The 14,020-nt window shown below is 41.0% G+C and overlaps 2 protein-coding genes across 5 annotated transcripts in view; one reads left to right on the top strand and one right to left on the bottom strand.

The window, feature by feature from the left end:
• Positions 1-1,215: 1,215 nt before the first annotated feature.
• On the bottom strand, positions 1,216-11,647 carry ERRFI1 (ERBB receptor feedback inhibitor 1). 3 transcript variants are annotated; one of them, XM_067311252.1, is made up of 4 exons: positions 11,571-11,647; positions 4,599-4,794; positions 4,381-4,457; positions 1,216-3,791 (listed from the first exon to the last, which is right to left on the bottom strand). In XM_067311252.1, the coding sequence occupies exons 2-4, from the start codon at positions 4,718-4,720 to the stop codon at positions 2,593-2,595; spliced, it is 1,398 nt and encodes a 465-aa protein (XP_067167353.1). In that variant the 5' UTR covers positions 4,721-4,794; positions 11,571-11,647; the 3' UTR covers positions 1,216-2,592. The 3 variants fall into 3 exon arrangements, with proteins under 3 accessions (XP_067167353.1, XP_013812913.1, XP_067167354.1); XM_013957459.2 differs by lacking the exon at positions 11,571-11,647 and adding an exon at positions 11,107-11,241; XM_067311253.1 differs by lacking the exon at positions 11,571-11,647 and adding an exon at positions 8,928-9,461.
• A 150-nt stretch (positions 11,648-11,797) lies between these two features.
• SLC45A1 (solute carrier family 45 member 1) overlaps positions 11,798-14,020 on the top strand; it is a 76,628-nt gene continuing 74,405 nt past the window's right edge. Inside the window, exons 1-2 of one of the 2 annotated variants that reach the window (XM_067311246.1) lie at positions 11,798-11,989; positions 13,005-13,054. The gene's annotated coding sequence lies outside the window, so the exon portion shown is untranslated. The remainder of the gene's footprint in view (positions 11,990-13,004; positions 13,055-14,020) is intronic. The other variant, XM_067311247.1, reaches the window with a different exon arrangement.

Here is a 14,020-nt window from a genome sequence, read left to right as displayed (position 1 = left end):
AATGCTGTTAAGGACAGAACTGTAACTTGAGGCCTTTGGGAATTCAAGGACTTCCAAGTAAGGGGAAAGAGCAGTAAATTCAAGCACAGGAACCCAGGTTAAAGTGAGGTTTTAAAGCATTAGGAATGAAATGGGACCCAGAGACAAAAGCAGAGGGAGATTTGCAGAGCAATTAGTTTTAGGCAGAGTTCTAGTGAAATTAAAACTATTAAGTCTGTGCTCAGTCTGATGCTGAACAAGGAACTAGCTGCAGTTTAGTAGCATTGATCTGTTTGTTGCAGCAGTGACTGTGTAACTGAGAAGGCATGTTATTTTGGGGGCACAGGGTTAAAACTGCTCTGATTTAGTAGGAAGGTTGCAAATACCAACTTCATTTTGTACCTAAGAATAATTTGGGGTGGGGGGAAATGACTTGCAGTAGGATGAGTATTAGTCAACAGCCCTGCACAGGATTAAGATTACTTGTTTATGCTTTGGAGGCCAATCTTTGGGTTCTTAACAGTACTATGGCAGAGGAGAAGGTTTTAAAAAATATTTTGCATAATAAAGCTTAGCAGTCTCCCCAGCTATAAAAGCTAAATTACGCATTACTGAAAAACTACATGAAGGCAAGTGTTCACCTGCATACACAGATAAAAGATCAAAATTGTGTGATGCTTTATATCTTCAGTAACTGTATCCATGGCTCACATCTTACAGTAAAATATTTGCTTTGTGAAGAGTAATGACAATTTCTTTTTCCTGTTAAGCAAAAGCAAAAAAAAAAAGTTATGCTCAAGCTTTTTTCATCTTCAGAATATGAGCAATTCCCCTGTCAGCCACTTTTCATGTCCAGTTTAAGTCTTTTTACCAGATGAGAAATTGAAGTCAGGAACATTACTGCCCATTGTTGTCTGCAAGATGGTACCTAACATGCTATGGGTGACTCCAGAAATAACAAGGGTTATTATTCTTGATGGGCCACATAACTTTATAGGACACTTTATTGCCAACACAAAACTATATACACCAAACTACCAGATACTTTAGTAAGGAGAAATTAAAATTAGATCTGTGCAATATGAATGATCAAACATGTCCACAGAAATCTTAATTTTAATTAAACAGAAACTGAATCCAACATTTGTTTCACATTTAACATTTTTCACTTTAAATTTCCCAGTAAATGCAAATACACAATTGTATACACTACCCAATAAAGCAAAAAACAAAATGTATCATAAATAGTATATTTTAACTTTATTAAACACAAGACATGACAATATTCAAAATACAAAGTGAATTATCTTTTAATCAATACTGTACATGATGCAGAAATCAGTGCATTTCTATAGCATGTATTCACCTTCATTTAGTTTGTACTAAAACAAATAAAAAGTAAGCTTTAAAATAGCTCAAACATCTCATTCAGCAGTTTAAACTGTAAACAGCTTGTTTATGTATGTTAGGAGGAACACATTTAACTTTTGTACCTCCATTAATGAGCACCCTTTCTCTTGTGCTTATCTGTAAGAGGATAAATGTAATCAAAATGAGAATGAGAAACTCCTAATGCACAAATCTGGCACCTCAATGAGTTTTAGAGGATCACTGAGGCAGAATAAGGAAAAAATTAAACAGAAAGAAGCAGCATCTGAAGCAGAGAGAGATGGGACTGACACTGTTCATAAATGGAATCATGTTTTTTCATACCCTCCTCCTCCCCTAAAATACTGAATAGAAACCAAAACACAAGACCAGCTTGTGTTGGGTTTCTGTTTTTTAATACAGTCAGAATTTCAGACTCTAGATGAGTTTATAGTTGCTGTCTATTTATTAGCAACCATATAGCTGCTCATATCCTCTGCCACTTTTAGGACACATTCACTCAGGAAAAGAGTAGCAGAGGCTTAGCAGTAGCTGGTCCAAGTCTCTCCTAGGAGAAATGGCAAAATTGAGCCAAGTGTCTCTAACAATTGAAAGAATCCACAAAGCCTAACTCTGTTCCAAGCTACTTCATTAAGAAAATCCTACTAGTGTCCAGTTAAGCTGTCAAATAGACTCATCAGTCTAAATGCTTTTCCAATACGCTTGTCAAGTCTCAAGGTGGATATTAGATCCTGGAGTTACCTTCTAACCAGGCTGGTATATCCTAGTGAAAGAGAACAGTCTTGTTCTCAGCAGTATTGCCATGGATAAGAAATTCTGGAAATGCCCGATATGAAAACTGTACTGCATTATCTGCTCTGTTGTCAGTTTTATGTGACTCATAAGCAAAGCTAGATATTTTATTTATTTATTTATTTATTTATTGATAACGTGACTACCAAATATGTTAATCTAGGGTAGCATATAACTGGCCAACTGGGACTATTATCCCTTGATATGTTTCTATGGAATCTCTGTAGGTTTTCAACTTTACAGACCAAGACAAGAAAACAAGTCTTAAGAAACATATCAGAGATATGCAGCATAATAGGATTTTACCATCCACTTTCCAGTTCTCAGAGGACAAACTGGTCCTACTTCATTATTTGAAAACCTTAAGAACTTTGTAACATGATAGACTTCTGCTCCATTCAGAACAACTGAGCTGAGTTGTGCTCCCAGAGACTATGGAGAAACTATGTAAGACAGGTGTTTTCGTTTCAGATGACCAGCTATGTCCATTCTAGTTTTTGAGTCCAGTTTTGTTGGGGTTGAAGTGGCTGTGCAGTCACCAGACCAGGACTGTACCTCTGAATTAGAGCTAGTTTCTTCTGCTTCTCTGAAGAATTTCTCATACTTGTCCAGATAGGGAGGCCTTTCAGGCAGCAGATAGTAGTGTGTTGAACTGGCCTTCTTACCATTTTCAATAATGGGAAGAATGCAAGGGACCCTGTTGGCAGATCCTTCGCTATTTTGTCTCTGTAGAGCTTTGCTGCTGACATATTTAGGATCAGGTGCAAAACTCTGGGTGGGGGGCATAATCCCATTGAGGTATGATGGCAGGCTTTTAGGACTTGGTGTACGGGAATTGCTGCGGGACAAAGGTTCTCTTGGAGGCACTTTGGGAGGCCTGTCTTCATCGCTGTATGCACTAGAAGCAACTTCTGCCGACCACCTTCTATAGTCTGGTTTGAGAGCCCTTGGAGGTATGGGAACCCTTGGTGGAATCTCTGGTTTATCTTCATCAGAATTTGGAGAAGACCTGTTTAAGTGTCCAGATAGTCTCACTACTGGTTTATTGAGTGATCCAGCAGGCCCTGAATGGGACCTTCGCAGACGTCGATGCAGCTGCTGTGAAGGAGGATAAATACCAGAAATGTATCCATTTAGGCTTTGTGCAGGGTTGGTGCCTTCTGGTTTTGGTCCTGCTGGAGCATCAAAATATGCATAATTGATTTGTCCACAACCCCTAAAGCTCCGCCTACTTGGGGCACTGGATTTAAAAGGAGGAAGTTCATAATCTTCTAACAAAAAGTCAGTGTCTGAGCTGGTCAGGAATTCCACTTCTCTATCAACCTCATCTGAAGTAAGATCCTCAGAAATAGGCAGTGGAGGTAGTGGCCTGGAGCTGCGGTCATTGGAAGATGCAGGCAGAAATTGAACTGGCCCATTTTTTATTGGCATGTGAGGAGGTGTTTCTTCAGAAACATAGCCCATAGATAATGACAGTTTACTAAAGCCAGGAACAAGATGGTCTTCGTATCTTGAAATTGGCTGTTCATTGTTGGGACTTACAGGAGCTGGACTAGATTTCTGAGATGGGACCTGGATGCAACTTTCAGCAAAGCTGTGGTCATTCATGGAAGCATGGTCTGAAGAGTGCCCTAAAAAGGTGAGAAAGTCTTAGAACACACTTCTAAGTAACATTCTACCACATGACTTTGCCACTACATATTTAACTAATTCCTTCTAATGCATCAGTAAGTAATGTCTGCTTAATGATTCCAGAAGCAAAACTTAACTGCAAGACTGAATAGATCTGTAATAGGCATGTGCTTAGTTAGGAGAGCAGCTGATTACATTATCGTTTTAGGCCAGTGCTCCAGATAAATGGCATAGTTTGAGACCCCATGCATAAGCAATGGAACAGAGCTGCAGTTACATGAATTCCACTGGACTATGACAAAAAAAAGTGCTATTTTCTTAAAGTTTTTTTTCAGGAGTATAACAGCAATGAAGAAGCTTGTAAATACAAAGAAAAGTTTTTCTTGATCACACATTTGAAATAATTTGCATGTTCTTAAAAAGTAGTATTTTCTTGAAAAGAAATGTTTGCATTCTGTCACCAGAGGGCAGCCTTACATCCAAAATGAGAAAGCCCTTAGTGTCTTAGTGAAGACCTGAGGACTCTTCTTCCCAGACATTCATTACAGTACTTAAATTGATATGTTTTAAAATCTTCATTATACTTACCACTGGACGGTAAATGTTGCTCTGCTGATGGATTCAAATTATATGCCACAGCTATAGGGTCCACATTAAAGTAAGTACTAAAAAGTAAAAAAGAAAAAAGAAAAGAAAAAAGAAAAAATCCTTCACTGTAAATGAACCATAGATCACTACTGATACAAGTATTCTTAACCCTCATCCTCCACTTGAAAATGCAATAGATAAATTTACCCCTCACTCACTTTTCAAATCCGCTGTGGCTACCCCAACAGGTTTTCAGACTCCCCATGCCTTGGCTAGTGTGAAGAAATCCAGTTTTTAAGGGGACTCTTATTTCTTGTGCAGCAACTCCTGCAGTTGACATTGTGTACTGCTCTATGGTGAGGTCTCCCAACCTTAGAAATTCAGTCTTGACAGGCTTCCTGCAGCTTGCATTCCCTTCAGAAAAGAGAAGGGCATAAATATCAGAAATGCAAATATGCTCTCATCTAAAATTTCAGTACTTCAAGGAAGGAATTAAATAACTGTTATAACAAGGCTTTCTGTCCCAATACTTGCAAATAGGAAAATTAACAAATCTGTTTTGTCTCTGATTATAGAACTGAAATACAAGCTAGATAAGTTCTTTTACAGAATTAAGCTGTATAGAAGTGAGACAAATATGTTCTGTAAAACTAGTGATACATAGGAACTGTGCACTGACAAATTCAGTTCTTGTGCATAAACTGCCAGTTATTCAGGCAAATTCAGTTTGCCACAGCAATTTCTCTTTAATTTTGTGGTAGACAAATCTATCTATAGCTGTTTCTTTTTGCCAGTTAGTTTATAATTTGCAGTGCAGCCAACATAAAATAGCCTAATACATTTTTTTTAAGTGCTAACTTAAATAGGCTAAAAAATGGCCTTTTCTCAAAAGAACAGCTGCAATAAACAAAACTACTGACTGCTTAAATCAGAAGTGCAATCACTCTCCAAACTCCTTTCATACAAAGTGGTCACTATATTAATAAGCTTAAGCATAAAGATACTTAAAATCATCCTCAGGTTTTCATCTAGCCATTTACATCAAGCAAATAAGAAATCTAGCATCTTGAAATACTCCTAAACTGTCTGCTCTATTCAGATTTATTTTGAATGTGCAAACAATGATTTATCTCACCCATTTACGATAGTAAAGTACTGGCAATTCCTTTAAATTCAACAAGTAGTTTAAGGAAAAGGATGACTCACAGGGTTTTGTTGGGCAATTCAGAATACATTATTTCAGAAAAATCAGTGTAAAAGCAATCAACATTCTGCTGAAGGCAGAAGACATTAAGTCCAGGACTAAGCAAGGATGTTCTCTGGGTCTACGCTTCAACTATTTACACAAATACCCTCAATTTAGCAAGTACAATGCAGTGTTATACGGCTGTTTAAACCCCCCCCCCCCCCACACACAGTTTAATTAGTATCTTTCTTGAGAATCAAGAATATAACCAGTTTCTAATGTAAAATTTCTTCTTTCTGAAGAAAAATTCCACCTAAAGAAAAGTCAAACAACAACTGGGGGTGAGCTCCATCAACACACTATACACATCAAGAAACCCCCTCGACAGTATGGTACTGCCTGAAAAGAGCCATTATACCCATTTGCAACACAAGAGGGATGGGCAGGCTTCTAAGCAGCACTGGAATCAAGTGTCCCAGAATTGATTTGAAATCTAACACCAACATTTGCCTTTTATAAACAAATGTTTAAGCAAGAACTTCTCTGCTATGCTTTTCCAAATGTTGAATTTGGTCCAGTATTGACCTTCCAAACAAATAACACCTGCAAAACAGCTTCTGACTCTGTGTATGCCTATACTTTACAAGACCTAATCACATTCTCTTAAAGAGTGTGAAGATGTTCTTAACCATGATTAAGAGTGATCATACTTTTGTTAACAGATATGGTTTTTTAGCCAGCCACGCAAGAATTCTAGAGAGGAGGCTATTAGCATTGCTAGAAGTAAACAAGACCCAATCTAGCATTCTTTCTATTGCAGTACAGCATTAGAGTCCTAACCATATTGATTTCAGCTCTCTCATTTTAGTAAAGAGTATTTATTTCCTTTTAAGACAAACATCTTAAAGTAGCCTAACCTAGGTAATTTTTGCATCACGCAATCAAAGTCAGACCCTTCCTGGTAATGAGACTTTCAAAATAAAATTAAATATAAATATACCAACTGCAAGAAGCAATAACATAGTTCTGACTAGCAAATGAGTTCAAAATCTCCAGTATTTCAACTGCAGCAGAATTTTCCTTACAGTTCTTTAAGTGCAGGCAGAACCATTTTCTATGTGGAACAAAAGACTGGAGAAATCCATTTGTCAAAAAGCCTTAAGCAGCACAATGAAAGTATGGTACCAATTCTAAAATGGGTTCAGATTGTGTTAAAACAATTTGCAAATAAAATGCCAATCAGCTCACGCTATATAGAGCAGTGATGTTTGTGCCTCACAGATCCCTGAATGTCCCTAGACTATTCTAGCAAAAGAAATGTTGGAGGCTGAATTACTGAACTTGAGCTTAATGACTATGAAGGGGTCTGCACTTCTATTTTGGAATTTTTTTGGAGTCATATGCAAGTCAGAAGTTGAAAAACACTGATACAGAACACTGATTAATCAGCAAATGATAGCGCTCCACCTCACCCACATACAAGATCTAACAAGACCATAAGGGAGACAGACATTGATTATGATATAAAAAGAAATGAGACGGGAAGAGGGGTGGCAGTGCTGTCATTTGAGAGCACGTGTCATGCACTTGCTGTGATAGCAAACCCTGCAAGGGTTGTATGTTAAGAGGCCCAGCCTCCATCATATCCCATGCCAAAACCACTGCTAGTAATTACTGTGTCAGCCTCCTGAATGCTGTCTAAATCTAGGCTTTCAGAGTGATAGTTGCACAATGGTCTCTCTGAAATCCCTCTGGAATGCTAAACTTGACTTCTGAAATGGACTTAAATATTTACATACTCTAGGAAAAGGTAATTTTAACTTGTTTCAATCAACTCTTTATTTCTAAAATTAAAATAGAGACAAATTTTGCAGTCATAAAACTTGCTTGCTTCTAACAATAATCCTTTTGTGAAGTCACAGAAGGTGACTTGCCTTGATGTTTCAATGGGGAATTGTGAACAGACCGAGTTATGAAACCATCCTCCATGCTGTAAGCTAAAAGTATGAAGAGAGGTAAAGTAGCTATATAACTGCGTATTCACCTAGTTACTTTTTCAGTCCTGAGTCCAGAGAGTTAGTGTTTATATTTGAAAATATGCATACTTTGTTGAACAAACATGAAAAATAATAAATGGGAGCCATAAGAATAGGTAACTGAGCAGTATGAACTCTGAATTTCATATAGTGTGGTCTTCCTAAAGCTGAGCATTACTTACATATTTCAAGATGCTGCTATTCTCTACTAATTGGTAAAAATCAATTTATATAAGTCTGTCGTGAGAATATAAACCCAAAAGTTTCCATCTTAACTGTTGGTCCAAACCTGCCTCCTTAAAGATTTAAGAATCTAAACTTATAAATAAAATCAAACTACATCTGCTAAAGAATATGGACACTACGCAATAAGGCAGCATTTTGGATCTCTCGTGTTTTTGCTACTCATTTGCAGAAGTTGTTACTCACAGTGGGTTTCCCAGTTACTCTGCCTGTCTGGCCTAGTTATGCATGGATTATGGCACTTAGAAGCAGTTTCAGCGCTTCCTAAAGATGTTACAGTTTCAGTATTATTCAAAAGAAACTGAGGTAGTAATTACTAGCTATAGTCTTATTTTGTACTACAGTTATTAGGCTTAAAGACACAAGCCAAGGCAATTCAAAGGCTTGAGGGTGCATTAGAAAGCTATCAACACTATCTACTGTAAAGGAAGGTAACTCTGCAAAGGAGAGAATTTTTAAACATTCATGCCTGCCTATATTAACAAATATAAATTACTTTAAATACCTAAGATAATGAGATTGAAGGAAGATTTTTAGATGGCCAAATATACATTCAGACCTGAATATATCAGAAAAATCTTGCAAGTGAGAAGAACATTCTGAAATTGAGTTATATGAAACATCCCAAACACAGTTTTCATGCTGACAGTTATCATTAAATACATGTGTTACAGCAACAGTAATCCTCTATTTAGAAACTAAGAAGCATCTGCATCTCTTTTAGCTCACTCATCACACAGAATCTGGTTAGTCTGCTTTACTCCTTCTTTTTCCTGGATGTTACAAAATATTTGAGGCAAATCAGTTCCATAATATAGGAAACCTCTCTGGTATGTACAACAGACCAAAGCATGTCCTAGAATGTTTCACTTAATAGATACATATGCAGTTTGCCATAAAGATTTTTGAATGCCTGCTCAAATTTTGGACATGTTTTATAAAGGCAACACTCTCGACAAGGCAGATTATACACTGCTTGTAAGAAATTAAAGAAAAAAATTAAGAAAATTAAAAACAAGACCTACCTACCACTTTTGTGAGAAACTGTGGCTACCTTAAATCCACAACCTATTTTTGCTCACCTTGCGAGCATGTATCTTTAACAAATCTCAGAAGCAATTCATAGGAGGAGGGGCACATTTTTGCACTACAAGTCATCCATCCCAGCTAGCTGTTCCTTATTTGACAATGTGATGTAATTTCCTCTTTTTTTAAATGATGATTTTATGTTTAATATAAGTACCAGGGAGAGAGCCACCCTGTTTCAAATTTAAGCATTTTGGACTTCCAACTGAACTTTAAAAAGCCTAAATGATCTTAGTATACTTTCTGGAACTCAAGATACTCCCTTTCCCCCTCTCCCCCCAAACCTTGGTTCTCTAATGGTCATTACATCCCTTAAGTGCTTTGGCTTTGCAACTAGATAAATGCTGAATAACTGTCATCTAGCAAAAACAATCTCAAGGGAGGAAGGTTAATTTAAATCTATTAGTTTTATAAGGAATCGGACCTTATTTACTAAGCACCAAAGTTCCACAGTGCAATACGCTATTCCTCAGAGTCACAAGCTAAAGCATGCTCAGATATAGGCCCCAGAAGATTTTTTTTTTTTCCATTATAGGAATCATTCTTTAGGGTACCAGGCATGCTCTTACAGCTTTGAGATCTGTTTCTACACATACTGTCAACCAGAAATGGACTACTCTGTTGCAGAAAATTTAAGATAATCACTTAGTGCAGACAGAAAAAAAGGTGCTCAAATTATAAGAGGTTGCACATAAGGTGAATTCTGTAGATGCACCCCAAAGATGATTGGCAGGACTTAAATTTAAAGAGCCAAATCAACTGAACAGCAAGCAAACAATGTATCAAGATTATAGGAGAGAGGTATTTTGGAATATAATGAAAGAGCTGCAGTTCACTAAAGAGTTAAAGCTCAGTTAAAATCTAGGCTACCATTTTCATGGCCCTTCGACAGCACCTGGGAGGAACCTGTAAATCACCAGTAGAAAACTAATAATTAAATAGTAAGACAATTGCCTTGCCTCTGCTTGTCAAATTTCAGATGCATGTTTAAGGCATGGTACTTCACCCTCCTGAAAATTTTAACATGAATATAGCCAGCTTACATTCAGGAAACATAAATTCCTTTACAGCTGACTCAGGTCTAACGCTGTGGTTATGACTATCACAGTAAGTTTTAATTCTGTTTTCCACTACAGAGAAGTGCAACTCTTTTCTCCTCTAAAATAATTTCTGAACATATGCCCCCAGAAAGGTAGTAACCAGTTCTTCAAAAGTTATACCAGAAATCCATCCAGTGAGCGAGCCCTTTTTTTTTTTTTTAAATATTTGTCAGATAAATACAGCTAAATTGCTAAGGAAAGAAAATTAGGCTTGTGCACAAAGTAGTAAGGATGAATAGAGCAGTTTGATTTCCTCTTTTAAATTTTTACTAGCTTATAAATGCAGATTTCTGTCTGGGAATATTCCAGTGGCACAGGAGTTAAAGTGTATGATACTTCTTGAGCATTACCAACAGAATGTTTTGATCCATTTGGCGGGGGGGGAACCCAAACCTCCAACTCTCAGGCTTTAAACTTTAGTACATGAAGGTTGGGAACTGGCAGAGAGGTGCTTTTTAGCATTAAGATGCATTGTTCACTTGTCATTCCAGTATGACAAAGATTCCAGTATGACAAAGATTCAGGTATCTCCAAGCTGATCAGAGAGACCTTGCCCCCCAGAGCCTTTAGCATCCTCTGTGTGTGTGTGTGTGTACATATATCTATATATATAAATTAGTAGTTATCTGCAGATCAAATGTAACAAATGATAGTTTATCAGTTAAACGACAGTGCAAAGGGTCCTTAGTCTGTACACTGGGGACACCAAGACCATTCACGTTTCAGAGTTGCTATGCCTGGCTTGCATTGCATAATCAGCATAGAGCACGTTCACAGAAAGCATAAATGCTTAAGAGCTGTGCTGTAAATATTTTAAGGGTACAGTGATGTCTCCAGATTTAAATAGGACAGACTGGTTATTTTAGAAAATCAAAGACGAGCCCATACGGGGGGTTAGGTCGTGAAGAAATGCTTATTCTAAATTAAGACATCCTAAATTAGAGTGCACAGCACAGAGTCTGAATGCACAATGCAGTCTGTTTACTCAAAGGCTGGCAAAGAGCTGCTCGAAGTAGAGCGAAGGAAACGCTGATCCTGTTTCAGTTCAGGAAAAAAAACGCAAGGCAGCACTAACCGTCGGGGAGAGGAGGCTGCAGAACAGCGGCTCCCTACACGAGCCCCACCGGGAGGCGGCCCCTCGGCAGGGGAGACGCAGTCGCGGCGTGCAGGTGGCCGGTCCCCGCGAAAGAGCACTGCTGGCACTGCCGCCAGCCCGCAGGTAGGGGCCGTGCTGCGGGCCGGGCACCTGCGGCTTTCGCAGCCTCCGACGGAAAAGGCAGAAAACGCGCTCCCCGCTCGTCCCGTCCCGCTCCCGTCCCAGGCCGCGGCCCGCTCTCGTCCCGGCCCCGGCGCCTCCCCCCGCGCCGCTGGCGTGGGCCGCGCCGGCTCCGCGGCAGCGGCCCGGCCCTCCCCGCCGGGCCCGGCGGAGCGACTGCGGCCGGGGCCCCGCGCCGGGCGGGTGAGCCCCGCCGCGCGGCTCAGGTGCGCGGCCGGCGGGAGCGGCCTGGCCAGGCAGCGGCGCGGGGGGCGCTCACTCACCCTGAAAGCGTCGCCGCCGCTCCGCATGTCCCCGCGCGGCCGCGGCGCGCCACGCCTGCCCCCAGCCCGCCGCAGCGCCGCTGAGTGCCGCGGCGCGCGGGCGGCCGCTCTTGTAGCGGGGGGCGGGGCTGCCGGGGCGGCCGCGCCCCCCGCTGCGCGCGCGTCAGGAAAGCCGTCAGGGGGCGGTGGCGGCTTCCGGCGGGGCGGGAGTGCGCCTGGCTGCGCGTGGGCCGTTAGCGGCCACCCACCCCTCTGCGGCAGCGCGAGCCGCCCGGTGCCTGGGCTGCGGCAGGCTCAGGCAGTGCTTGGGTGCCCGCCGCCTGCGGGGCCGCCGCCGCCGGTGAGCACGCCGGTGCGAGAGGCGGCCGGGCGCCTGCGGGTGCCGCCGTGGTGTGCTCGCCGGGCGGTCCCTGGCCGCGGTAAGTCGGTGTGCGCGGCGAAGACCTGGCCTCCCCCCCCCCCCGCCGCCGCCCTGCGGCCTGGCGGTGCCGCAACTGCCTGTGGTGGGGAGCGTGTGTGCGCAGAGAAAAACGCCGGGGAGTGACTTGCTCCCTGGCAAGCAGGTGATCCCCTCCTGTAAGGCACCTGGGTAACAAACCCGAACCGGGGGTGGCGTTTGTACCGTAACAGCTTGTACAGAAATAACACTTGCTTTTCAGATGCTGCATTTTTAGGGAGTTCTTTAATTTCTGTCAGACTTGCACATTTTCTCTGCAGAAATGTGGAAAGAAACATGTAGTTCCTGGCTTATTAGGAAGTGGCAGTGCCACCCTTTCAAGCAGAGGTTATCAAACGGGTGTTGATTAAAAAGCTCCAGATACAAGCTTTCCCTCTGGCAATAACACTGTGGTGGTAGGCTTCACTAAGCAAACAGCTGATTCACCAGCGTTTCATTTCTTACCCGCACCCTCGTGATCTGTGCTTGCTTTTTCCTGATGAAGTCATCTTAATGTGCATTGATTGCCCTCACACACACACTTGTGTTTTTCCCTTTGACACTGGGTCTCTATTTACCCATGAGGTGGTGGGGGCAGCTTATTTTTTCCCCTAATCTTGTGATCTGTTCAGGTACTGTTTCTGATTTCTTGTGAATCTGGCCAACTATTAAACACAGCCTTGCATGAGATGAAACTTCACGAAACATTCTGCGTGTGTCGTACTGATTATTTTGGGTAGATAGGTTTTAAATTGATTCATCCCGCTTCAAAAGTGTTTCCAGGAGAATGCTTTCCCCAATTATTATTAGGGGCAGGGGAAGTGAAGGCATTTTTGCCTTCTTACATTACTTAACCTAGTTATCTGTGATCTTCCCAGATATCTACAGTGCAGCTGCGTTTTGATCCTGGTTATTTAGCCACCAGAGTGTGCTCTCTAGCTCACTTTTTTTTTTCCTTCTCTCTTCCCCCTCCGCTGAAACAAACTGCTTGTAACAAGGAGATCCAGGAAAGACGCTGAAACCTTATGCTACCCATCCATTTAATCTGGTGAGAAGTGTTACTGCTTTCTCTTGTGTTCTTCTCTCTGAAGATAGTATGCTTACTTTTTTTTTTTAATGATAGCAATGCCTTTATTTGAGGAATAAATTGGAGCTAGTTCTTGCCATAAGCCATGTGGAGTTGAAGTATTTTGCAGTCCCACTGAAGATTTGTCCTTCAGTATTACCAAAAGGAAAAAAAAAAAATCATTGTTGAAGAATTGCTACTGTGGACATCCTCTTTCCAAAGCTTTATGTTGAGATAAATCCATCTTCATGTGCAGTGATTTATTGGGAATCTTGAGGCTGATAATCCTATGTGAGTTGTCACAGCCATGTCAGTGTATTTTGGGTCTAGAGTTAGCATTCCTGGTACGAAACTGTAGTGGCTAGAACGGTGGGGTTCTCAGATGAAGGGTGTTGTGCAAAAACCGTGTTTTGTGAGCATTTGTAGGCAATACTGTTTACTGTGGTAAAACCTGTGTGCACCTGTTTTTTTTTTTTAATCAGTTTTGCTGTACAATGCAGTCATTTCTTTGTTGGATAAAGAAATGCCAGTATGGGATGCTAATATTTCTGGCACCAACGACAGCCAACGATAGGATTAACAAAATGTGTCCGTTATACTTTTTGAACTAGAATAGTTAGAAATATTTCCAAGAAGGAAGAACGTCTGATTTCCTTTCATAGCTGCATTTGTTTTCCTTTGTGCTTTTGCACTAGCTCATGCATGTCTGCTGTCGACCTCTCCTGCCTCTTCTTTTGAGGGTTTCTACTGACCTCTGATTAAAGCCCCCTATCTGCTTTTGTTCTTAGTGACAGAAAGCCCTGCTATTACATATCTGTACTATGAGAACTGCTGTATTGCTGTATAAGTGAATGTGATGTGAGGAGAAAAGGGAAGGAATAAGAAGTAGGAGAAAGGGTTTTTTTTTTTCCCTTTAGATAGATGCACGCATGTGAGAAATAATGAAGA

Source organism: Apteryx mantelli, chromosome 26 (genome assembly GCF_036417845.1).
Source record: "Apteryx mantelli isolate bAptMan1 chromosome 26, bAptMan1.hap1, whole genome shotgun sequence".
Lineage (NCBI taxonomy): Eukaryota > Metazoa > Chordata > Aves > Apterygiformes > Apterygidae > Apteryx > Apteryx mantelli.
Note: the sequence above shows the minus strand (reverse complement) of the source record. Positions and strands in the feature narration are given on the sequence as shown.

Bases quoted from the DNA above. Each gene is read 5' to 3' on its own strand.
- ERRFI1 (XM_067311253.1), bottom strand. From the start codon at position 9,003: ATGACTTGTAGTGCAAAAATGTGCCCCTCCTCCTATGAATTGCTTCTG. The intron at 4,795-8,927 runs GTGAGCAAAAAT...TCTTTTCTGAAG, and splicing joins TAAAGATACATGCTCGCAAG to GGAATGCAAGCTGCAGGAAG. The intron at 3,792-4,380 runs GTAAGTATAATG...TCACCTTTTTAG, and splicing joins GCAACATTTACCGTCCAGTG to GGCACTCTTCAGACCATGCT.